At 46.4% G+C, this 24188-nt stretch overlaps 1 protein-coding gene across 3 annotated transcripts in view; it reads left to right on the forward strand.

Moving 5' to 3' along the window:
* LOC124177872 (dachshund homolog 2) overlaps positions 1-24188 on the forward strand; it is a 183044-nt gene that overhangs the window by 77419 nt on the left and 81437 nt on the right. For 2 of the 3 annotated variants that reach the window (XM_046560766.1, XM_046560768.1), the window contains 3 exons: positions 1279-1421; positions 15818-16040; positions 19461-19520. In XM_046560766.1, coding sequence (XP_046416722.1) covers positions 1279-1421; positions 15818-16040; positions 19461-19520 — 426 coding nt within the window. Of the gene's footprint in view, positions 1-1272; positions 1422-15817; positions 16041-19460; positions 19521-24188 lie in introns of all 3 variants that reach the window. The other variant, XM_046560767.1, reaches the window with a different exon arrangement.

A 24188-nucleotide genomic window follows, 5' to 3' on the forward strand; every position in this document is an offset into this window, starting at 1 on the left:
TGGCGGGAGTTGAGCCAAACGTACCGCATGTGTAAGCGATTGTTTGGTTGTCTTCGTAACTTGTATGTAAAAAAGCAAGGAATCAAATCCTTTTCCGTGTAATAAACAAGCAGTGTTGAAAATTTTACCGGCAAAGAAAGATAAACGGTTTTATCTATCGCTTCAAGTAAATAAATATAAATGAATGTAATAATTCTCACACAACTTGTAAAAATGTGAATTAAGCATAGCCACAATATTAAAATCAATTTAAAACGAATTTGCAATACGACGCAACAATATTGCAAGAAATTTACGAACCTTGGGGGTCCCGCAATACAACGTGATGTTTAAACCGGTCTTATAATTGCTAGGTTATACTCCGTTCGATGGTCTCTGATCCCACGGCGCGAACTCGACTTTTAACTTTTCGTCTAACGCAACGGGAAGGTTTCTTCCAAGCGCACAGACAGCTGCCACGCTATGCCTGCTTTGTCGAAATATCATATCTTCATTGTTTCGCATCAAGAGCTACAAGCGCGTCATCTCCGGCTTGCAATGCGCGTGAGACCATGAACCCCGCTTCTTTTTTCTACCAGGCCATCATTTTTGCACTCGCATTTCCGCGGCTCGCCTGGACAAACATGCCTGTACCTCGGAGGAAGTTATCGAGAGATGTAAACCGTTCTTGTGCCCGTTTATACGGTGCCGCGTTGAATCCTCGCGGCTGCTGCACGACGGACGCAATTATTCCCTCTTTTCTACGATTCCTTTGGTCATTCTGTATTTCTTATCTCCCGCAGCACGATGCTTTTGCACAGCATACCAAGCTCCCCGTTAGCCATTAGAATCATCCGCCTCCAAGACTGGAATGTGAACGAGGATAGTTTTTTTCCACCGCCGTAACGTTTCTTGTTGTATGTAGGTTATACTGCGCGGATATAGAAATCGTGGGATCTTCTCCTTTCGCATATCGGACGAATCACTCGCGCGCAATTACACACTTTACACCCGAGGGTTTGAATCAATCATCGGAAGACCATCGAGTGTAATCTGACAGGAAACAAGAACGAGCGTAGAAAGTGGAACAAAATCAAGCAGACTTAACGTTTCAAGTAGAATTCCACCTTCCTACGATATTTGAATGCGTAGGGATTGGACTGATTGAAAATAGCGCGTGCGACCGGAGTTTGCTAGGATTAATTGTCAGAGTTAGGCGACGACGATTCTCGGGTAATCCGGTAACTCGATGCCGGGTGTCTCTAACGACAGTAACTCTCTACCATTGTGCAGCTCCAGGCCCGGGAGACCCCCGAAAAGAGCCTCCGTCGGCCTCAGCCTTGCCGCCAGCCACCTCGCAGCCGCTGCCGGACACCATCCTCATCATCCCCTCAAGAAACACCGCATGGACAACGGCGACTACTACGAGAACGGGCATCTAGGTGAGAAGAATCATTATTTATACCATTATCATGTGACTACCGAGTACCTGTAACGCATACCGTAGAATGTGAGAAAAGAGGTGTCTACTCCGTCGATTCAAGTTCAATTCACCTTGTCCTTCGGGTTTTTGCACAGTACGTCTAATACATTGCACGCGATGGTAAATGATTCCAAGTCAAGATAACTGCTGCGCCAAGCTTACACCACTTCGATAAGTACCGAATGCTCGACTATCACGTTCAATCGATACAAGGTAAGTGTACCAGTTATTGACATCTTTAAACCCAGTCATTGACCCTTGCAGTTTCCAAAATTGTGAATTGACGGCACAAATTGTAAACTTCTCGATGAGTAAACCAATCAAACCGGAGGGTTAGACACTACAAATTTATGTTTTAGTAATTTTAAAACTAAGGATCAAACAGATACGACCCAAGAAGGCTAATGATTGGGACAGGGTCAACAACTGGTACACTTACTCTCAACCTTTTCAACCAAGACAAGCGATCCTGGCTTCAGTCATTAGAGTGATCAACACGTCAAAAGACGCGACCGATCCGTCCTCTGGTTGGTTCTCCACTTTGGCGGTTCGCGAATCGGTACCACAACGCAATGACATTACATTCCGCTTATTTTTCTCTAGTTCTAAAGTATTACTGCAGCATGTGCATACGTATAATGCATGCAAATATTGGGACATGCAAACACCGTAGGCACCGGCATTTGATTACGATCGCGTTGACCCCACTGCAGCGCACCGTTGCAATCAAATCAATTAATTAGGGGAATCAAACGCACTTGGAGTAAGCAAATTAACTGCAGCAACTGCACGCACTACGTGTTGCGGCTTGCGGCTTGCGGCTGCGCCCAGTCGCCCCGTTTCTAGATGCACAAGTTATGAGCGTCCCATGCACATTGCACACCGTACGTATGCAGGTATACACCGTGTTGAATACATCGGAATGTAGGATCGCTGATATTTACCGCAAAAGAACGGTCCTCTGGAGCAGAAAAGACTTAAAGAAGCGGTGCAGAAACAGCCGGACTCGAATAGCGTTGTAATCGTCGCGATTGAATCGTTTCGGAGCTCAGTTTGACACGGAGAGAACAAAAGAGGCACGTCAGGTTTTTTGATAAAATCTACTTCGTGAAATGCAGAATTTACTCTAGAATCAACAGTGAAAACCACTGCAACACGCTGTGTGTATAAAAAAAAATACAGTAAACATGGATATTTTGTTTTTGTATCAAAAATTTTGATGTTTCCCTCTTTCCCCGAAGTTTTCAGTAAAATCTGCTAATTTTCTTCTCTCCCTTAACGGCTGAACCGCGGGGAATCTGCAGTTTTCGAGTTTATCAATTTCCGCTCAGCCGACGTATGAACGACTAATTGAAGTTAACTCTTTTAATGCTGTACGAGTATACAACCGGAATACCGTGTTTAAATAATAAATCATAGATGTGACGCGCGGGGTTGCGCAATCAATTTTACGAGCAAATACTGCGCTCCGCGAGTTGAGTAATGAATTAATAGTGCATGCAGGGTTTGTACGCAGTACGTAGTATTCGGGTTGTTACGCCGCTGGTCAAAGCTTATACGTATACATGAGCGTTAAAACTTCATTCGAATATCCGCACGATCCGAGCATCCTGCACAATGATCACGAAATTGTTTCATTACTCTCCGAACGGTAATAATAGTTCTAGTTGTCGGTATTTACATTTGCCTGGCGGTAACCACGAAGCTGGTACACGAGAGAGTTGGCAAGAAAATTTCGAACGGCACCGATAACGCGCAGCGTTGCAGCATATCTCTACGTTACATTCGATTCGATCTCATTAGGGCGGCATTTCCCATAACCGTAATTAATAAACCGAACAACCTCGATCAATTTGCGATATAGGTTCGTACACACGTAGGGACATCATACAAGCGTGCGGTCTATGGCATACCCATTCAGGGAGGACAATGGGAACACAATAGCTGTTCATTGTTGCCGATACGCATCTATGCTGTCTCTACGAAATTAAAAGTGATGAGAAAAATAAATAGCGAGTGCTGCACACATCGGGGAAAACGGCGGGAAGGGGGGGGGGGGGGGGGGAGGATTGTTTAACTGCCGGCGTCGCCGCGTGTCTGACGGCGGGGCGAAGAGGTGCGGTAAGAGAGAGAAAGAGAGAGAGAGAGAGAGAGAGAGAGAGAGAGAGTGGTGGATAGATAAAGAGAGAAACGGAACAAAAGCCCGCTGTGAGCTGCAGCTACGCTATCGCCCTCGAGCAGTTTCCTTCCTTTCTCTTTACAGAGACCTGGGTTAGGTTGCAGTATCAATGCACACTGGAGTACTCGGTACAGTGCAGTGTGCAATGTAACAACACGTATGTAATAATTCGCGGCCAAGAGAAGCGCGTCAGGTCACGACAGACGAGCAGTCAAGTAAGTAGAAGAGGGATGGGTAGACTGACGTTTAGGCATGGAATAGGCAGCCGATTGTCAAGCTTCACGACACGACGGCACGTCCTTCGTCAAAACCGACCGACTAATTGATGAGCGCACGCCACGCTATCTTCTCACTCTTACGCCTCGCGCCTTGCCGACCATCACGACTAGATTATAACCAAGTGTTTTCCTTGGCTTCTACTGTTTTTAACGAAGGGTTATTTCCTCTGACGAATCGATCCTGTAACACCCGGTTCAAGTCTCCCTCGTACGCGGTCTCACATTCACTCGGAAATGGATGGACGACATCACTATTATCATGGAACCGTCGGTGAGTCACGTCTCGTTCTTTCAACAGTCAATGCAAAATCGAGACTCTTCGTTCCTACACTTTGTATACTGGCGAATGATCGGAGACCACATTGTCAAGAGATGATACTCGTCCACGAATCATAAGCTGGCAGAAGGTAGGCAGGCAGGCGGGTAGTATTAGCCAGGTTTTATTGCTACAAGCTAGGCAGAGCGGCGAACCGAGGACCGGGAACAGTTAATCAATGCTTTTATGAGCGGTGCACACCCACGCGCGAGTTGTACCAGCGCCAAGCCCAACATTGGCCGACACTCTGTTCATCGCCTCATTATATACCAGATTGATGTCTAATATAGTCACACCGTTCTTCCCCCGGCCAGAATTCACCTATGCCAGGACGTTTTTCACCTTCATCGATGTCGCTTCCCGAGACGAAAATTTCAGACCCCAAGAAAAATGTCAACGTTTTCTAAACCTATCTAAGACCATTTTCTTCGTTAGGGAAATCCTGAGTGAAAAGGACCTAATTCCAACACCTCAAAACTGTGCACAAGTCCCGATTCCGAGATGTGCTTCAGGTTTCAATGAGAACCAAAATTCCGACTCGTTCGACCCTCGTAATTAAAGTTCACTTTCGATCATGTAGAATATTTGAGACCTGGATGGTGCAGACGAGACCTAAATTCGTACTACGTTCCAAGATTTTGACTCGGATCTGCATTTTCCACGCAACTTCGTACATTTCGAAGCAGTTTGTCGATTACCGCAGTCCAGTTACATGACTTTTTCATCGCACTTTCCGAGGGTGCACGATTCTTCTCGCACCCCGCGGTTTCCGAAGTTTCGAGAGTTTTACACCGGCACTGAAAGGGCTTGAGGCGGCACGCGATGAAGGTATCAGCAGCGTACCTGAGGGTCGCCGTGCGTGCGGAGAAGGGCGACTTTGTGTGGGATCGTGGGACAATAATTTGCTAATTTGCGATCCAAATGGCCCGAGGCCACGACATTAGGGCGAGCCTGGTGTACGTCCGGGTGGCGGAGCGGCGGTTAGCCGTAGTAAAGTATTTAACAAATTAGGAAACACCGATTCACCCGCCGGCCCAAATCCATGGTATAAGAGACTTAGCGGTTACGGGGACTGCAGGGGCTGTTTGGCCCCGGTCACGGGACTCGGACGCCTCGCGTTTCCCCGCTCGCAAAACCATCGAAGGAATGCGAACCACTGGAAGTGTGGAATTTTCACCCCGTCCGCGTGGTTGGATTACGTATGATTTAAACTCGCCTCGAAATTTATCTGCGAGAAATACAATACCGAAATACCGGGCATTTATTTAATTAAGACTGGATGGAATTGAAGTTTCGGGGTTCCTAATTCGTTCAACCCTTTCCCGCATTATCTTACCTACTTCTCTCGGATTATTTTCACCCTTGTATATTCTCCCTTCGGTTTTACTCCCTTCGACGAGTCCTGTCTCTCTGACGTTGCATCTTTTGACCATAGATATAAAGTTACAACGGTCATCATCAAAGGAAACGAATCTACGACGTTTGTTTTGACTTTGGAAAAAGTTAACTTCACCGTTAATTGCAAACGGGGTAGATCATTCGAGCCTAATTGGAAGAAGAAGCGAAACACGAGATGAAGACGAACGAGATGAAGTCGAGCCTGCCCGAGGGATGCGAAGGACAATTTCGCGCCGATCCCTCGCCCGGTGTTTCCATCTTGTGTCATTAAATATGTAAAGAGAAAGGGGCGGTTCCGGTCTGTCTACACGTCATTCGATATTGTTTTGCGCTTTAAGTACGATACATGCGGTGAACGCGTGGGTGGATGGCGTGCGTCATTTGTTTGCCTTGCGTGGGTTACACCGATTACGGTACTGGGAAATGCGAAGTACAGAGACAGTATATTTCAGACACGTGCATGACATACGTGCATGCAGATGCACACACACGCACACACACGTAACACATACCCGGATGATATTGCGAGTACCTTTTTCACCTTTGCGATTATTTTGGCGTATAATTTTATGTACAATTTAAATTCTAGCAAATTTTTCCGATTCCATTTCTCTCTTTATCTCGATCGTTTGTCATTTGGCAAATAAAAGACTCGCCAAGATAACGCGGCGCGATCTGTGACGTGTAACGCGTGATCGTTACACGCAACACATACATACACGCACACTTATATTCGCAACCACGCAGCCGCCGTGCAATTTGAACGGAGCCCTCTTTTTCGGGAAGCGTTTTCGGTTATAAATACTTTGATATCTTCATTTACTCGATTGGCCCGGGGGAGGGGAAAAAAATTGCGAAACGAGAATTTTCGCGGCTGATTTAAGAGGCACTAAAACTATAACACTGTTACCAAAATGAAGAGGTTTAATGCTCGAGGGCCAATTAGATTTTTATTTTTGCACAGCTATCGTAAAAACGATCAAGCTTCTCGCGCACGCAGCCATTGCAAGCCCTCTTATGTATTCGGACCAATTATACTTTCCATTCCCTTATTCTCTCTCTCTCTCTCTCTCTCTCTCTTCCTCTTTTATTCTCCTTTCTTATAATGCTTTTGTTACCGGCATCCTGGTCAAGACTTTCAGCGCGCGCAACAAACTTGCGCAACGTTATGTCTCTCGTTAAATTTGAAATGGTAACACACACACACACACACACAGACAAACATACACGTGTATGATCTTTTGCCTCGAGAGCTGTTGTATAGAAATATACCTGCATCTTTTTTCTCGAGCTCTGATTTTGCAAGAGTTATATTCCGTCCCTACTGTATCTCAATCCGAAAGACACCGATGTTCGCGTCGTTACGACGTCTGCCGTTTGCATCGCCCAACGCGATCGTGAATCTGTCGATCAGTTTTCCTCTCTCTACGTCGTCTCATTCGTTTCCCAGAGTCCAGCGAGCAATTACAACCTGTACTCAGCGATCCTCCGAGTTCGTGGTTCGAGGCTTTCGAGTACACGGTGGTCCGAGTCCAACAACTTTTCATGGTTTCCGCGGGTCTTCCGCGATACACGTTTTCCCTCTCAGTCAGCCGTACCAGAGGCTGTAAACTCATCCTGGGTATAACGAACCGAAACGAGGAATCGTCGGTGGGTCAGGGCGAGCACGAGCCGATGCGGCGTGACGCGACTCTGCGACTACATCCCGAAGTCGTAAAGTCCGTCCATCCTTCCCCCCGCGACACGGGATATCGTGTGTACGCATGCCTCTTGCCTGATCCACGACTAAATTACACCCCGTCGAACGGAGCTGCGGCAGGGAGATGGTCAAGGGTGCGGGATCATTTTTATTGACCCCGAGGCCCGGGGGCGATTCACTTTAAAAATGTTCACCCGAGAGAAACACGGCGCCGGGGAAGCGTTTCCGGTCGGAGAAACGGCGGAGGTGTGAAATATTAATATCTCAATTAACGTGTCTTACACTTACTGTCTTTGATACGGGGATGCGGATCGCGATCCAACGGACATATCTCTGGGTAAGAATCCTAACAAGCATCCAGCAGAGTGTCCGTAATTTCCTGTAATTAAAAAACCCCGGGTAATTGAGCAGAGGCGGGAAATATGTAACATGTGATACGGTTTGTACAGTATGTACAGTTTTCGATCCGCGTGCAGGCGTATCACGAGAGGAGAGGAAAGCAGGATTCATTCAACAATTTACTTGTTAGCAAAGTGCCCGACCGCACGCTCAATTAACCCGCGAATCAGAGCCGCTTTGTTTGAAAGTGGGAATTTTTGTAATCTACACCGGGTATTATATAGTGCTGGGTACGATACGCACACCGTCAAAACGGGGCATGCCGCGTTCGAGTGTTGGCCAAGGGCCGCCGGACGCGCGTTTGGAACGCCGCGAAAAAACAGCGAGAGAGTGAGAGAGGATACGAAAAAGTGGCGAGTCGGGGTTTGTTTTAATTGTAAGCGTTTTTATACCGCTCACGTTCGTACACGATAACGCCCCGTGAATCAAAAGGCTCGCCAATTTATCTCCGCGACAAAGTTTACATACGTTTCGTTAAAACGAAAAGGTGTATGCGGTAGGTATGCATATTGTATCAGTTGGCACGTTTCAAGGGATTCAGAGTGAAATGAGGGTCCTTCAAAAACAGTCGTTTGCTTGGAAAGTTTTGCAAAGAATTTTCTCCAAGGTATGTTTCAAGTTCTGCAATCATTCGAACTACGATCAATGATCACGTGATGTTCTTCACCCAATGCTTAGATCGCTTTGGTCGGTACAGCGAAGATGTCGAAAGAGTTCATTTCCGAATATCTGCATGTTTATTAGTGCAGATGAAGCGTAGCTGATCACCGGCGGTGATTTCAATGCTCACGACGGTGCTGAATGCCAGTGATCAAAAGCCTCGGGAATCTAGTGGCGACGTTTAAAACGGGAAATGGATATCGAGCAATGGCGTGGAGACAGCGTAACTCGTCAGGATTTTAACAGTACGGTAATTATCGTGTTGTGGGTTTGACGAGGAATCCGTTTTTTGACGAGCTAACGGAGAGGCTGATCTTCCGATTTCCTTATCGAGATCTTCCAAGATAACTTTGCATGCATTATGTCCGTCTAACGCGTTGCGGGCCGTCTTGACTGGTCATTTTTGTTTCCACTTTTGTTGTCGCCCTGTGTAAATCTAGTACCATGATTTTGAGATGTCGTCATGAGATGCGTGAAATGTATTCATATAATGCCGAGCGTCGAAACAAAAACCGATGATTATACAGGTCTGCAAAACAGTATTTTTTTTTTAGCTGCATGCGATGTTTTTGGTAAATGGTATGTTCTCGCGTGTGCCGAATCCAAGAATGACTTCCATTTGCCTACGTCACGTACAGTATGTTTGCAAAGTATTAGGTTTTTGCGTAAAAGAAGCGTAATAATATTGAAAAAAGGCATCATTATACAACAATGAACTAAACAATATTTCTTGTACAATTGAACAAACAATTTCTTTACGAAATATATTTAACATTCCGTGTTCATTCTTTTCGCGTATGAAACCTTTTCTTCTTCTCTTTTATACATCTCCGAACACACTTCGGCTTACCATTTTCTCATTCTCCGTTTGCATTTATTCTTGAGTCTGACTCTAATACATTTTAAATGGAACTAAGAAATCACTTTTGCATAGGATTTTTACAATCAAGAATAGGATACCAGATTTCGAACTAAACGGGATTTTCATTCCAAATGAAACTACAAACACTAGTTCAAGAAAAAAACCAGAGCAGTCTTTTGGTCACAGACCTGTGTTATCGCCGTGTTTCAGGGTTAAAGTGACTGCCGAAGTGTGACAGAGCTCGTGAACTGTTACCGCACGACGAATGTTGTACGAAGCTGGCTTTTCTCAAACCGTGGGAGTCGGACTTTCTTGCGTTGGATATTGTAAACTCTCGGTACGCACGCCGCACGTACGGCGAGAGTCGGGAGTGTGTGAAATATACATATTTTTTCTCGGCCAACCGGAAGCCGGGAGCGTTGGGCTACAAATAGCCTTACACTTTACGCGATGTACGGGCGCAGCTCTTTACTTTAATTACGACGTAAAATGATAAACAATGTCCACAGATGGTCGCCCGCCTCGGGATCTGTGAGATTAAAGTGAGCTCGGCGGGCATGTCGCGGGTTTGAATCGCTCAACAGTTGGACTCATATGGCGCCCATCAAAAGACATAAACCTGGCCCCCATAAAAAGCCAATAAACCGACGATGCGCACCTACGTTCGGCTTCCACGCGTGCAGATATGACGCGATTTGACGAGCAAGCCTCAACCTCGGGGTAAAAATCCTCAACAGCCCCGTTCCTTCGAAACCTCCGGAGTTCCGTCGATTGGTTCGAGCCTTTAATCTCAAGGGTAAATCTGCGGCCGCGCAGCAGATCGGTATCAAAACTAAAAATCAAAACTAGCTTCCTCCGCAGGCCGAGGGCGAGGTTTCCGCTGCATCTGCTCATCTCATTCAATTTCCGCGGAAAAGGTTTCGTCCTTGAAGTCCAGGGTGGAGGTTCAGTCCCGCGTCTCCTGGCCCGTCAATACTTCGCAGTCCCGTTTCTCCCTTTCCCTCTCTTTTCGCTCCTTTTCCTTCTCCCTTGCACTCCCGTCGAACCGGTAGCGGCGTCTGTTGATCCGTAGCATAAACAAGGTATTGTATTTCGCAGGGGATCCTCCTATTATATCATATTTTGTTATTAATATTTTCCGACTGGCTGAGCTCGACGAGGAGACCGGCAGGTATAAGAGGACGCAGGAGCAGACCGAACGAAAGCGGACCCGTCCAAAATGGTTACAATTATTACTGCATCTTGCGGATGAAAGTTGGACTGCAGGTATGCGAATGCCGCTGCAGGATCACCGCGATGCCTACGCATTGAGACGTTTCTCTCCCCGGAGACGGTAAATCCGAAGTCCTCCGGCCGCCTCTGACTCAAGAACCGACAAATCTTCTTCTTCTTCTTCTTCTTCTTCTTCTTCTTCTTCGCATCTCGGCTCGTTTCTCTCAGCGTTTTAACGACGAAGAGATATCCTGGCGCGTGGACCTCGCGCGATCCTCGGATCGGCCAAGGACCACGGGAAGAGTTGCAGGTATTTGTTCTTCCATCCCGCTGCCATGCACCACGTCCGCAACCTCGTACGCCCCGGCGTCATCCGAGGGCAGTAAACCTTTTGATATATAGTCGAAACTTTTTAGAGTTCTGTCAGCCACGCCCACAATCAGCCTTACTGTTATTTACACTCCGTGTTAGGCTGCGATATTCACCGGGATATTCCTAAACCGAAACGCGGATGCGTTTTGTCTTCTTATTTCGCGACGGTAGTTTAGATCCGTCGAAATTGAATACCCGCTACAAAGATGACACGTTAACCTGCGCACACCTGGATTTCTCCCAAAATCGATAACTAAATTCACTGTAATTATACACGCCTTCAAGTGTAACCTTATCATTGTGTTATCAATTGTTCACAATTGCTAAAAAAAAACTGTTTCAAACTCTGATTCATACATAGCGTACGAAAAATCTCTCCTGGATCACTCACAAAATCACCACTCAATTTCGAAACATCTATCTTAGAAATCTGAGCTACATGATCGGAATCGCAAGGTTTGAAGAAGCATCGTTTGGCTCTAAATCGCAGATCTGGACCGCGTGTGGTTAGATAGAAGGGCACCCCCTCTTGTATGAATACGTAGGCGTTGAGAGGGTGTGTGAATATAATCCAATATCTGTACATACATGCATAAGGCATAAATATTATACATGCATTGAGTCCGGTGCCGCGGCGCGGATGGATGGACACACACACACGCATATATATATATGTATATATATATAGATATATATATATATATATATATATATAGATGCGAAAAAGGCGAAGCTGGCCCTCCGATCCGCACACGCTACGAATTTATGAAATTATGGCTGGTCGCCTTGGCCAAATTATCTATTTCAGACGTCCGCGCATCTACCCTACGGGCCTCGTTTGATTTCGGGTTCTGATCCGCGAGCATTCTTTGTTTCTTTGTTGTGCGAGCGGATTCATCCAGAGCTATACGTGTATGTATGTATATTAATGCATATACCTATAACACTGCGAAAACGGCGTTGAGAACCGTGGATGAATGCTTGATGCATATTTTATTGTGAGATACAATATGAGCCAGGATCTTGTTCGTTCCGCCATCTTTGGCGCGGAAAAAATTTACTTGCTTTGACTGATTCGGATCATTCGGGAACAGATTATTTTTATTTCAAATGAAAAAGTGCACTGGAATCTAATAAATTCATTACGTTCTTTGGTCAATTATTTTTACCAACGATCCATGTAAATTACGTTTTATGACTATTCGGAGAATTGAGGCTCTTCTTAGAGTGTCGGTAAATTTTATTCGAATCAAGCGATCATTTTACAGACCTTAAGAGTCTATAATTATTCGAGTTATACTCTTCACGCGATGATTGGTTGTCGTTAGTGAAGGGGGGGAGGGGGGGGGGGGGGATGTAACGATGCAATCGGTGCCTTGATCCTAGTAAATTCATGACACGTCTATAATACGTCCTATTTGAATAACTAAATTATTCATCGAACGAAGCAGATTGGAGTTAAAAAAAAATTTAGCGATCATCATTGATCCATATAATGAGAAAATGAATACACGTTTGGTAGACTTTTGCGCTTTTGGTGGTAAAATTTAGCGAACTGGATTTGGCCGTGGTAAATGTTTATTTATAGGCAAATGATGCGCCGAGAAACCCCGCGTTTCATCATCCTTGCAGGAAGAGAAGAACCCGGGGGCTCTAAAAGATCCCGCGGACTGCGTTCCCACCCAACTTGGGTCCAGATTGGGCCAGGAATTAAGTGAACGCGCGAAGGTGTATGAGAAGCGAGAAGAAGGAGCTGCACGCATCGGTAAAAAAGACTCGTCATTCCAATCACCGAAAGCCAAATGAATGAAACGCGAGCGTCTCAGCGATAAAATACAATTTGAGCTAAAGACTGCCTCCACCTAGCCTCTCTTCTCCTCTCTCTCCTCTCCCCATCTCGTTCCTCTTCTTCCCCCTCCGCCGTCGAGCTGATGAGGTGACAACCCATAATTATACAGCCCGCTGTCTGTCGGACATAACTGCAGTGGCATGCACGGACCTCGCTGTGCCCGGCCAGATCCACTCGAAGATCGCATTCCCTCCTTCCCCCCCTTTCTTCATCCTCACCTTTCCCCGTTCCCTCTCTTTCTCTCTCTTCACTCTTGCTCACGAATAAGAATTGCAAATTTACGAAGGTACCAGGCCGATCTCCGATCAAGCGATCGATCACCTGGCCTTGTAGGACGAACCTGACTGTAGCGATCGCTTCGATTGCATCTTTTCCGCAACTGTTTTCCAAATCACAGGATATATCGAACATATCGATCCTTTGTCCACGTGATGTTTCACCGTCTCGTCCGAGACCACGACCAGACATCGACTTTCGATTTCCAACAGTGGGTTGAGCTGGAAGTCGGTATTTGTTGCTCAGCTTTGATCGTGTGTTATATCCAGATGATTACGTTGGTTTGGGAGAAAACCGTGAAATTCCCGTCTGAGAACATATTGTGGAGATTTTCCGAATAGGTTTACTGCAGAGGACTATCCACCGCCTTTCCCTCGCTTTCCACCTTGCCGACTCGCCTCGCCGATCCGCATCTTTTGTTTGCCAAATTCGTTGGCGCGTAACAAGCGTAATCCTGTATTTGGAGGAAAAACGACAAGACCATGAAGCGGTCGAGGGAAAGCTAATCGTGAACGGTAAGTTAACGAAGGTTGGGTTGGGCTCTTTTTCGGACGTTCAAAACAAACTTTGACAGAGTCTTCAAGAGTAGCTACTCATCTCTTATCCTCCAATCCCGCGAGCTTAACCTCTTCCGACGCTTCTCGAGAGCTACGCAAGGACGTTTTGTTCAGGACGCCATCCGTGCAACCGTCAATACAAATCCACGCAACGATCGCTGATTTCGCATGCGAGCCGCAAGATCGATAGCTGGGATTTTGCACCGAGCAGGGCAGCTGAGCTGCGGGGACGCGGATCTTAAGCGGCGAGTTTAGAGAGATTTCATTAAATCATATGAATTGAGGATAATGTATGTTATTGAGGTCCGCGTCCAAATCGCGTTCTATAAGTTGTAAAGTCCAATTTTAGGGTTCGTCACGGACGGTACCGGCGGGGCCCGCTCGACCCATGCGGTTCTCAAGCCTCGGGTGGAGGCTTCTTCCTCGACGCGGCCCGACTCGAGGGTTCTCCACCTCCAGTCATCGATCCGACAGTCACTGGTCGCGACCGCAGCTCTTCGAACCCGCCACTTACCCGTCAAACGGCCAGCCGGTCGGAATCACCCTGGAATCACTACCATTTAGATAATTTGTAATGAATAGGCAGACGTTTATTCTATATTGCCCACGAGCTATGCAACGGAATGACAATAAGCTGCTTGCGACCTTATACCTCCTCCACCCCGCTTGCGGTGCGTTTAAGTCTGATGTCCGTGGCTTCCTTCCAAAGTGTCCGTTCGTCAACATCCCCGAACCGATGATTTCTGACCGGCAGGATGGAAGAACGATTGGAAGTTTGTCGGTATAGGAAATATCAATTTTTAAATATACTGTAGACTAGGATCAGTTTTCGTCACCGTGTAGCAGGGTAAAAAAGGACAGTAATTGTCTTCGGATTTGGTCACGTTTCAATTCGATCGGACCTTTCAGACTAGATTCACCGCCGGGTATCTGAAGGTCTATTATACAAGGATGACAATGTGGCAAATCCGCTATCAACACAGTTCGTTAACCATTCTGCTTATTATGATATTCATTATTTCACAGATCGGTGGTGTTAAGTTGTCGCCATGTAATTATTAAGGTTATGTTACATCCTCGCGACGGTAGTTTTTTACTTGAATTAACCCGTGCATGAAATCTTGACTTTAATTCTTCACCCCAAGTACAATTTTGGAAGTCAACTGTCTTTTAAACTTTACCTAACCGAGCTACACCACCGGCACAGCTTTTCGTCTCTTCAACAGCGATCGGGTTCGACGTGTCACGAAAAATATCGTAGACATTTCATCATCCGTTTCTCATCCAGTTTGTTGTAACAGTATAGCAAATTTAGCACTGTGAATCACTCTTGTAAGTCAGGACTCGACGTCTGAAGGCTGCACCGTTTGCAATTTGCATATACCGACGGTGGTCTCGCGAAGCGGGGCAATATTTCCCGCGGACTGGAAGCAGTTGATAACTTAGCCGAGCGATTCTTCTTTCTCACACAGTGAACGTGTCCGAATTCTGTCAGGGTCTCCCATTCAGGCACCCCTCCTGTATTTGACTTTCTCGGATCTCTGGAGCGGCGCCTCGCGTCGCGACGACCCGCCTGCCTGGGTTCGGGGCGATAATGTATGCCCGGTCACGCGTCTCGATTGATGCCCACAGAGCCCGTCACCGCAAGATGTCATTCCCTCGCTTCTGCTGTCATTTGTTAGCCAAACTCGGAGGTCTGGCCAACTGATAAGTCGCCTACGGTTAGACTCGCCCCTGCTAATGCGTTCTTGATCTCTCCGCGAAGATCCTTCCACCCTCTCTGCAGTTCTCTCTATTTCCTTTCCAAACGCGTTGGCTCTCCGAAGTTGCGTATTCGGTGCTTGCCAATCGAGCGAAACTCGAACCGAATCGCAGTTATTTTTTCGAACAGCCTTCCACGTATCCTCTGCTCGAGGAGAAGAGAACCGTGGAGATCCATCAACGCAAGCTGGAGTTTATAAGTCGAAGAGCAAACAATACGCGGTGCCCGGGATTATATGCAGACTGCGAGGATGTGATTGATATTTGGTTAAGTTGGCTGGTGCGTTCGCTCGACGCGTTAGCCCCGATCCATCAAACCTCTTTATCCGCGACACGGCGCAAGCCACACGTCTCTGTGATTTCACCGGGAACCGATTTTCGTTCTTTTCAACGACGATTCGTCTTCGTTGCAGCTATACCGAATTGTTCCTTTCGAACTGCTTTCAATTCGTGATCCTTTATTCCGCGCTCGCGAAGTGTGCTCGCGGTGAAACCTTCCCATCTTCTAACGTTCCCCTTCTCTCATTCCTGTTTCAGATGTACCAAGAATGGAGAAATCCCCGCTTCTAGCCAACGGATACAACCACCCACCCACACACTTGAGTCACATGCAGTTCATGCAGCTTGGAGGACATCCCGGCGCTGGTCACACGGCGATCCTGTCGCCAGCCAGTCTGCCACACCACCTTCAAGCTCAGGCAAGAGCCGAGCAGGGTCTCAAGGTCAACCCGAACATGCCAAACATGGAGGCAATCGCAAGGTGAGACCATTTGCACACTTTTATATCCAGGTATATACGACTAGCGTCCAGTTCAGAAGCCTAATCCAAAAATTGAGCAAGCTTTTCGGACGTCTTGCCGCGGAAAAGAGAAAAGACGGCTCCGTGCTTTTGGGGTATTTAAACGAAATCCTTTGAGAGCAAAATGATTCGGAACGATGGCGGGGAAGGAATGAGCGGGAGGGGCGGGGGGGGGGGGGGGGATGTTCAGAGTGAAATTGGCGGCGGGGTTGGGAGGGGAATCAGCCCGGAGGGGCGAAAGGTGTCTCAGGCGAAATGGAACGAGCAAATGCCTCGACTGAAGGTCTAAAGATCGTCAGACTAATCTGATTCACCGTTGGCTTATATTAATAATATTTTGGAAATAACCGACCACAGCGGGAAACATTTTCATTAACTCGACTTTCCGACTCCCCCATTGGCGCGGTTGTTGCCCCTCGCCATCATCGCAGCCCCGAGGGCCTGTCCAACAAACTTTGGACAACTTTTGAGAGTGTAAGGACCAAAAGAGAGCAAGACAGAGAAGGAGAGAGAGAGAGAGAGAGGGAGAGGGAGGAAGAGAGGGATCCGGTAGCGGGGGGGAGAAATTGGATTTATTTGTTTTAAGTTCTCTGATCCTCAACCCCCGTACCTCTTCTCGCGATGACGCGCCTGGATGCGAGTTGGCGAGGCCAAAAGAATACAACTTTAAGAGGATTTCAGAGACGAAGAAGCCGTGGAAATCCAGGGGGTCTCGACACTGCTTGATCTTGCTTCGCTCCTAAGTCCGTTTCCTCACGTCTTGGCATCGCCTTCGACCTGCCCTCGAGCCGTAGGGTGATGGCCCTTGCACCGCCGGCATTGGGGTGTATTCATTTCACGCCATCGGAACTACTATTAAGTTAGAGACGACGACGGTGGAAATCGGGAGCTGATGGGAAGTGTAAAAATAGGGAGTTGGTGTATAATGCGAGGGTCGTGGCAAGAGGGGGGGGGGCGGGGGGAGGGGGGGAGGGTGAAATTAGAGAGGGACCATTGAATTATTTCGCGAGGGCTTAACTCCCTCGCCTGAGCGCATCTTAAGCCAGGTACATAATTCAGCGGTAACGAACGAGTACTAATTCAACTATATTTAGGCATCTTTGAAGCGGCGGGGAAATCCTTCGGCTAGGAAAGACTGCCGCTCACCCTTTGCTCGTAACATCCCTCCCACTCCCTGTCTTATACGCTGCGGAGCTGCGGTTCTGAGACGAGGCGAGATTAAGATTTCGCGCCTCGAACGCCACTGCGCGAAGGGTTAATCCTCGGCATTTGTTAACCGAACCGCGTTAATGCAGAAATGTCTTTCAGACAGCGTTCGTTTTATGACGGGGGTTGTCGATGGGGTACCGATCGAGTAAGCGAATCGTATTTTGCACTCTTTTTCCATCCTGGGCGTAAAAACGTTCCGAACGTTGGCAAATTGTACAGTATTTTTCAATTGCGCTATGACGCGGTCAACGAGAAAAAATTTTGTAGAATCGATGGAAAGACTGGAAATATTGTTAACTTGCAGCTAATTTTGACATCTATTTTCTCAAGTTCTCTTTTCAACAATCACACAAGTGTGATCATAAACCACGTATCATTTCCCAAAGAAATGTGAATAATGCGATGCGCTGATTTCATCACGATAAATTTTGAAGTTGTATTAGGTAGAACAGTTCTGAGAACAAAAATAAGCCTGTATCGTACAGTGAAATCGAACGAATCTACCAAATTTTTAACCATTCCAAAGCAAATTAAAGCATAGATCCGATAGCTTTTGGTAATCCTATCTCGCATGTAAATATTCAAATTGTGCGATTATCTCGTAATTAAATTAAGCAAAAATATTGATTCACCACCTTGCGCCAACCTTCTGGAATCGTTAATAATTCTTCACACGTTCTTTGCTCGTCCTTCGTTTAAATTGTCATCGTTTATCGCGGCTTTGGTAGACGAGTAAATGCGAAATCACGACACGTGCGCGAGTCACAGCTTGTCGAGGATTCACACGTACATTATACGCCTGCAAATATAGGCTACACATGTACGGGCGGGAAGGTGGAACACCGCAAGACAGAACAGTGTCCGCATTATGATTTCAGAGCGCTTTGCTTTTAATTAAAATGCAAATCTATATCGCGCACGAGGCGTGAGTTCGGAAGGTAAGACGGATTACGTCTGGGGTGCCACGACAAACACCGGAATATGATTAATTCAGCGCAACCCCATCCTTGTTATTCCCAATTCTCGTCACCCACTCGCTGGACTCGGTCTTTCGATCACGGCCTGTTCACCCTGAGCAAATAGGAAGCCCTGCCTTCTTCGAATCTGTGATCCGCCAATTACGGTGCCAAGAAACGAACAGCAGAACAATTATCTCTCACTGCTCGGCAGAGCTGCCGAAAGCTTTCGCAGGAAATAGTCCGGTAATAAGCATGAATGGTAGTACTTTTTAGGTATGAATCCGGAAACTTGATCCAAGGTTAATTCGATTAGGTAAGCCGAATGGAATGGTGATAATAATTTTGCTATTAACCCCCCATTTCGTTATAAAGAAAGGGTTAAACCGTTTAATTCAGAACCGAATATTCTTATCCAAAAATATGTCGTACAAAAGTTGTTGGGGACAAAAGAAATCGTAAAAAAGTATCTTATGTTCATCTTCGTATCTTTAAAAATAAGGGAGATAAAAACGAAGAACCATTTAAATGACGGTGAGCGAAAACTTCAGTTTCCATCCAGGAATGGAATTCGAATTTTAAATTCAAACAACTAAGACAATTTCGAAGATGACAAGAAGTACAAGTGGTGAAAAAATGTGGAGGGAAGAGATCGCGTTAATTTACTCCAAGCGAAAAATTCGAAACGGTGATTCTGCGACGGTCCTGTATAAACATGTATAAAGCATAATCAAGAGGCGTATGGCACATTGCTTTCATGGATTAGCACTGCACGGCTCGACGACGGACATTTTTAATCAGCGACATCAAAGCTCCGCCTTTACCTACGCCGTGTTATTTTGTTTTCATAAATTTTTTTTTGCTATTTTTCCCTTCAATTTCTTATTTTCTGGTTCTTTTCGTCTCGCGTCTTGCGAGCACAAGTTGGCGAGGAAACGACGAGCGTCGATCGAAATATCACGAGACAACCGGATGCCAAGGAAAGACTCTTGCCAAACAGAGTTTCTGAAGAGGCTCGGTTAATTAGCAATTTCGTTTCGTATTTCCGAACGACTTCAACCTTCGTTCGTTCACGTACACCAAATATTTCACATCTTTTCTCCGTCCTCTTCTTACCTAATCATTTAAACTAAAAACCTCTCCTCACTCAGCCGCCTAATTTATTATAATATCCATCGGCTTTCGCTCATCCATTAAATTTTCTGTCATTTCGCAGATCTGGGATTTGGGAAAACTGCAGAGCAGCCTACGAGGACATCGTCAAGCACCTTGAAAGGTAGGATAGAAATTTTGAAATAAAATATACATGTACCACATCGTGGAGTAGAAAAATTCAACTTGCCTTATTCCTTCGGGAACGATGATGATTGCGCTTCTTTTGTCGAAGCAAGAACTACGAAAATCGATCAAATCCCGCGGGAAAACGACAAAGTCTCGATTACAAACAGGCGCCGATGAAATATATTCCGTGCAACGGTGCACCGTTGCATCTCCGATAAATCAGCATTACCGGCATATAGTCGCGGCGGCCGCGAAACCCTGACGGGTTGAGTCGGCTTCGGACGCAGTAATGCCATCATGATTTGTACCCCGGTTACCCCGAAAATTCGAGCGGCTTGATCCGTGCCGCTTGTCACTTCACGGGACAGAGATCATCGCCTCGACGTCCCGTTCATCATTCGGGGATTAAATCATTGGATTGTAGAACTGGGAACGCGGGAAGGGTTGATCTCCGGGTTTCGCCCCGATTATCCGCGGCCCTTTTCGCCTTTTTCAGACTCCTCGCGTATATCCCACGTGTATCCGATCCGATCGGCAGGCACGCACACCGGGAAGTTTGCTTCGAGGCCCAAAGTCGCGGGAGTTTATAAACTCCGGATGGTCAATTAATGGGACTACGGGTAAGTTTAATTAAAGGAGCCCGGGTGTCTTGTTCCGGGAGACAAACGTCACCGTGCAGCTACGGCCGGGTCTGGAGGAAGGGATTAGCATAAACAAATCATCGGGATTAGAATGCGGGGGCCGTTGCTCGGGGCGGCCCACCGCGCTTGTAAAATCAAAAGGACAAACAATTAATAACCCGGGGAAGGACGATTAATCAGAATTCAACCTCGCGGAGCAGTTAAATACCCGACGAGGAGAATCGGGCTGCACGGATAAACAAAGGTTTATATCAGTGTCAGTTGCAACAAGTCAACTCCGCCGACACCCCCTCCGATGAATATTCAACCGGCCGCCCCTTCCGACATCCGAACGAACACACAGGCGTGCCTCCCTCCCAACAAGGCCGCCGCGCGGTCAGTCGAGTCAAACGACTCGAGTCGACTCGAGTCACACTCGACAATACTGCGGAATCGCGGGAGGGTCCGGCTGCGAACAGCTTTGAATTGCTTTGAATTGGAAATTGAATCCCACCCCGGCGTCCCTCCTCGCCTCGTTCCCCGACTCTCGTAACAAAAACACCGCGAGTTATTTAGTCGCTATTTGCAATTTGGCGGGAGAAAATTGCCACCCTCTACCGGCCGGTCCACCTTTCGCCCCGCGTTGTCACCTCGCTGATTTCAATCTTCTCTCCCTCGGTGATGTGCGCAACTTTTCATCTCGAAGGTTACAAAGAAGGCGATAATAAATATAAACAAAGTACGTTACTCCGCGAAAACTGGGCGATCGCAGCGTCAACCCTCACCGAGTTTGCGTTCATACTGTTGCACGGCATATACAACACGGCAGAAGTAAGTAATATTAATGGTCTCTCGCAGAAACGGGTCCCTCTCCCCGCTATCAATGCGCAACTCTGCTAATGTCGGCTTCCTGGCTTTAAAACCAGCCAGTCATTCTACGCTATAATTCGTGCGCATTGTCGCTTATCCATCCCCTCCTTGCCTCCTCCCCGTTAGCCGTGATCCTCGGCCAGGGTTTGCCGTTCTTATCACCCCCTCCCACCCACCCTGACTACCTACCTCAGAAGGTCATTAATTACGACGGTGACGCGCGTCTTATATCGGAAAAGACATCTGCCGGAAAATAATATTCACAAAGTCAAGAAGTCTTTCGGGCTTCTGCAGGCGCGGACCAACTTCGTTCATATTTCAGCCACGTCGCAGCTCCGTTTCCGGTGATACACGGTAGAATCGTGAACTGCAGGGATTTCAAACAAGAAATATTACCGGATACCGAGTTTAATTCATCTCAGTCGCTTTCGCAACATGAAAATACACTGCGTGAATACGGTTTCTAATCGGAGCGAAAGTTGCCTCGAGTAATAGATCGAAAAATTTTCTCCAAACGGTCGACAAAACTTATCGAATCGAATGAAACAGCCCGTCAATTGGACTGTAACGACGCTTTGCAGCGTTGCTTCTGTTGAAAAGATTTTTGTAAGACTTGGGCTAAAAATTGAGTGAAACTCGGATTTCTATTTGGTTGTTAGGTTAGGTTCGGTTACGTTAGGTTAGGTTGGGTTAGGTTAGGTTAGGAAAAGCTTTTCGGAAGACGGTGATTCTGGGGGTAAAAAATGAGAAAAACTCGGATTTCTATTTGGTTGTTATATTACGTCACGAATTAGGCGTTCTTGGTTGATGTTGAAGGTGTTTGAGCACTCGTGCAGGCTCGAGTTCACGGAGCACGCGTTGTGATTAATATTACACGCGCATAGCGGGCCTTTGGTTGAACTTGTCAGCGGTTGTAACAAGATATGATGATTAGCGACGAAGCGAGGGGAGCTTCCGCGTTTCCGGTTCTCCGAGCTCCCCGCGGGGAGTTGGAACTTCCAAATGAACAGCAATCAGCGGAGTTGCGACGTCAGAACGCGAGGTGAAAAATGCAAGAAGAAAATTAAAAAAAGAAAAAAGAAATCGGGAGTCACAGTTCTTCGACGAATTATGATATTATATACGTGTAGTATGATAATTCAACATCAAAAATTACTGCGATCCCGTTTTTGCGTTGCATGATTGGTTCGTTTTTTCTTTTGCTAGTTTTGAACAATTCCTGATCGCATCGTGACGCAGCTAGACTAAAATAATAGTCGGCTATATCATATACAGAATTCGGGCGAATCCCCGATTGAATAATCACGAGACCTGTTCAAGATCACGTAGTATTCATATCTTTACCGACCGAGCTAACCCACCCTTTTTTATTCCTATATCAAATAGACAAAGAAACGAAAAGAATTAAAATTTGGTCGGAAAGTCATTTTTATCCCGAAAATCATGAAAAAAGTGTGGTCTTTTGACATGTGTTCGTTCATTCAGTATAGGAAGAAGGGTGAGTTTGCTCGGTCGGTAAAGGTAGGAATATTACACGGCCCAAGCCCCACGATTTGAATATTGCCGTTGGATCGTTTCACGTTACCCCGGATATGGATTCGTTACATTAGGTATATCAAGTAGAGAAACATAACCGCCTTGTCACGTGACAGGAGAATTCCGACAAGTGATTAATTACCCAGGCCCTGAATTCCCGCGACTTAACAAGCTCGAGTCGAATGAATCCATGCACGCGGTATAATTCGGATGATACCAAAACGGGTTCGAGGATCGATTTTCGAACTTCTCGGAAAGCTGGAATTTCGTCCGTCGATCGCTGGATGCAGTCGGTGATTTCTCCGAAGACGATCGAGCGGTTTTCGATTCCCTACCTGGAAGTTGCCGCGCGATCCTTTGCATGCCGATTTTTTGGTACCTAAAATAATAGCGAATGGAAGTCGAAGACTCGTCGATCACTTGTCGATACACAGACCCATGCGTGTGTCGATGAAATACCGTGCTGCTATTTCGGCGCGTATAATATCGCTGTTAGTTAATACAGATTTCGGAAAAGACGTCGAGAGAAGCGTAAAAAACAAGGAGGTAGGTATTTTGACGCGGGACAGGAGGGCCGTAACATCTCGTTAGTCGCTCCCTGCGGCCAAGAGAACCTTGACTTCCTGCCAATAGGCGCGTACAAAAGCCGGGTTTTCATACCGCCCGTATTATACCCGAAAATAGCGAAAATACCAGAAAACCGTCTAATGAGACAAAAAATCGTTGTCGAATGACAATTTTACGGTACATTAGCTACGTGTGGGAGGAGCCTGCCTGTTTGCCCGAACTCCAGCCGGCCTCTTGCTACACCCTGCGGAAAACTAATTATGTTTTTAATTAATCACCATTTTGTCACCTCGCCGTCTAGTCTTTGTCCCCATGTGCGGTACACGCCCGTGTATGTTGAATATCTCGCGTTAACCGATTACGCTTTGCACTTCTCAAACAAACCGTGTCTGCATGAGAGAAGATATTATATACACGCTCTGCAACATCTGTCCGTCTCCTCTCCGACTATAATGTGGAGAGAAAAATATAGTGTAAGCAGTTGTGCCTCGGAGGGGGATGAGGGTTCATGATTCTTGTTCGCGTACCGTACGGTCAGTTCCTTTTTTGAACCTTGGAAAAAGAGGATAAGGGAGGTTATTTCAATTACCTAGAAAATTAAAAGTCGAGTTTTCACCGAACCTTGACGTTTCAAGGCCCAGAGAATCACCTCCGACCGTTTTTGAATCGACATGCATGTCAATCGACAGATGTATGTGTGTGATCAATTTTTGTGCCTACGATGTCTGGAGAACAAATTCATGGGTTTGGATGATTTCGGTCTGCATCGACTGGACTAGTCTTAACTTGAAACTGACAAGTTTTCGGATACGATTGGTCCGCTAATTTTCAAGTTATTCGATTAACAATATGAAAAATAAATAAAAACGATGATATCTTGAGAGAGGATCAACGGATTCTCATGATTTTGGTTTCAACCAACGGAGCTTTTTTTTAGCTTGAAACTGGCTAAATTTAGTATATCATCGGTGGTCTACTTTTCAAGTTATTCGAACAGCAATGTCGAACACGTCAACAAAATTCATATTCCAATGTTCCGATGGCTCGAAACTCGTCCCAGCGGAAAGTTA

This window comes from Neodiprion fabricii, chromosome 3 (genome assembly GCF_021155785.1).
Source record: "Neodiprion fabricii isolate iyNeoFabr1 chromosome 3, iyNeoFabr1.1, whole genome shotgun sequence".
In the NCBI taxonomy this organism is placed as follows: domain Eukaryota; kingdom Metazoa; phylum Arthropoda; class Insecta; order Hymenoptera; family Diprionidae; genus Neodiprion; species Neodiprion fabricii.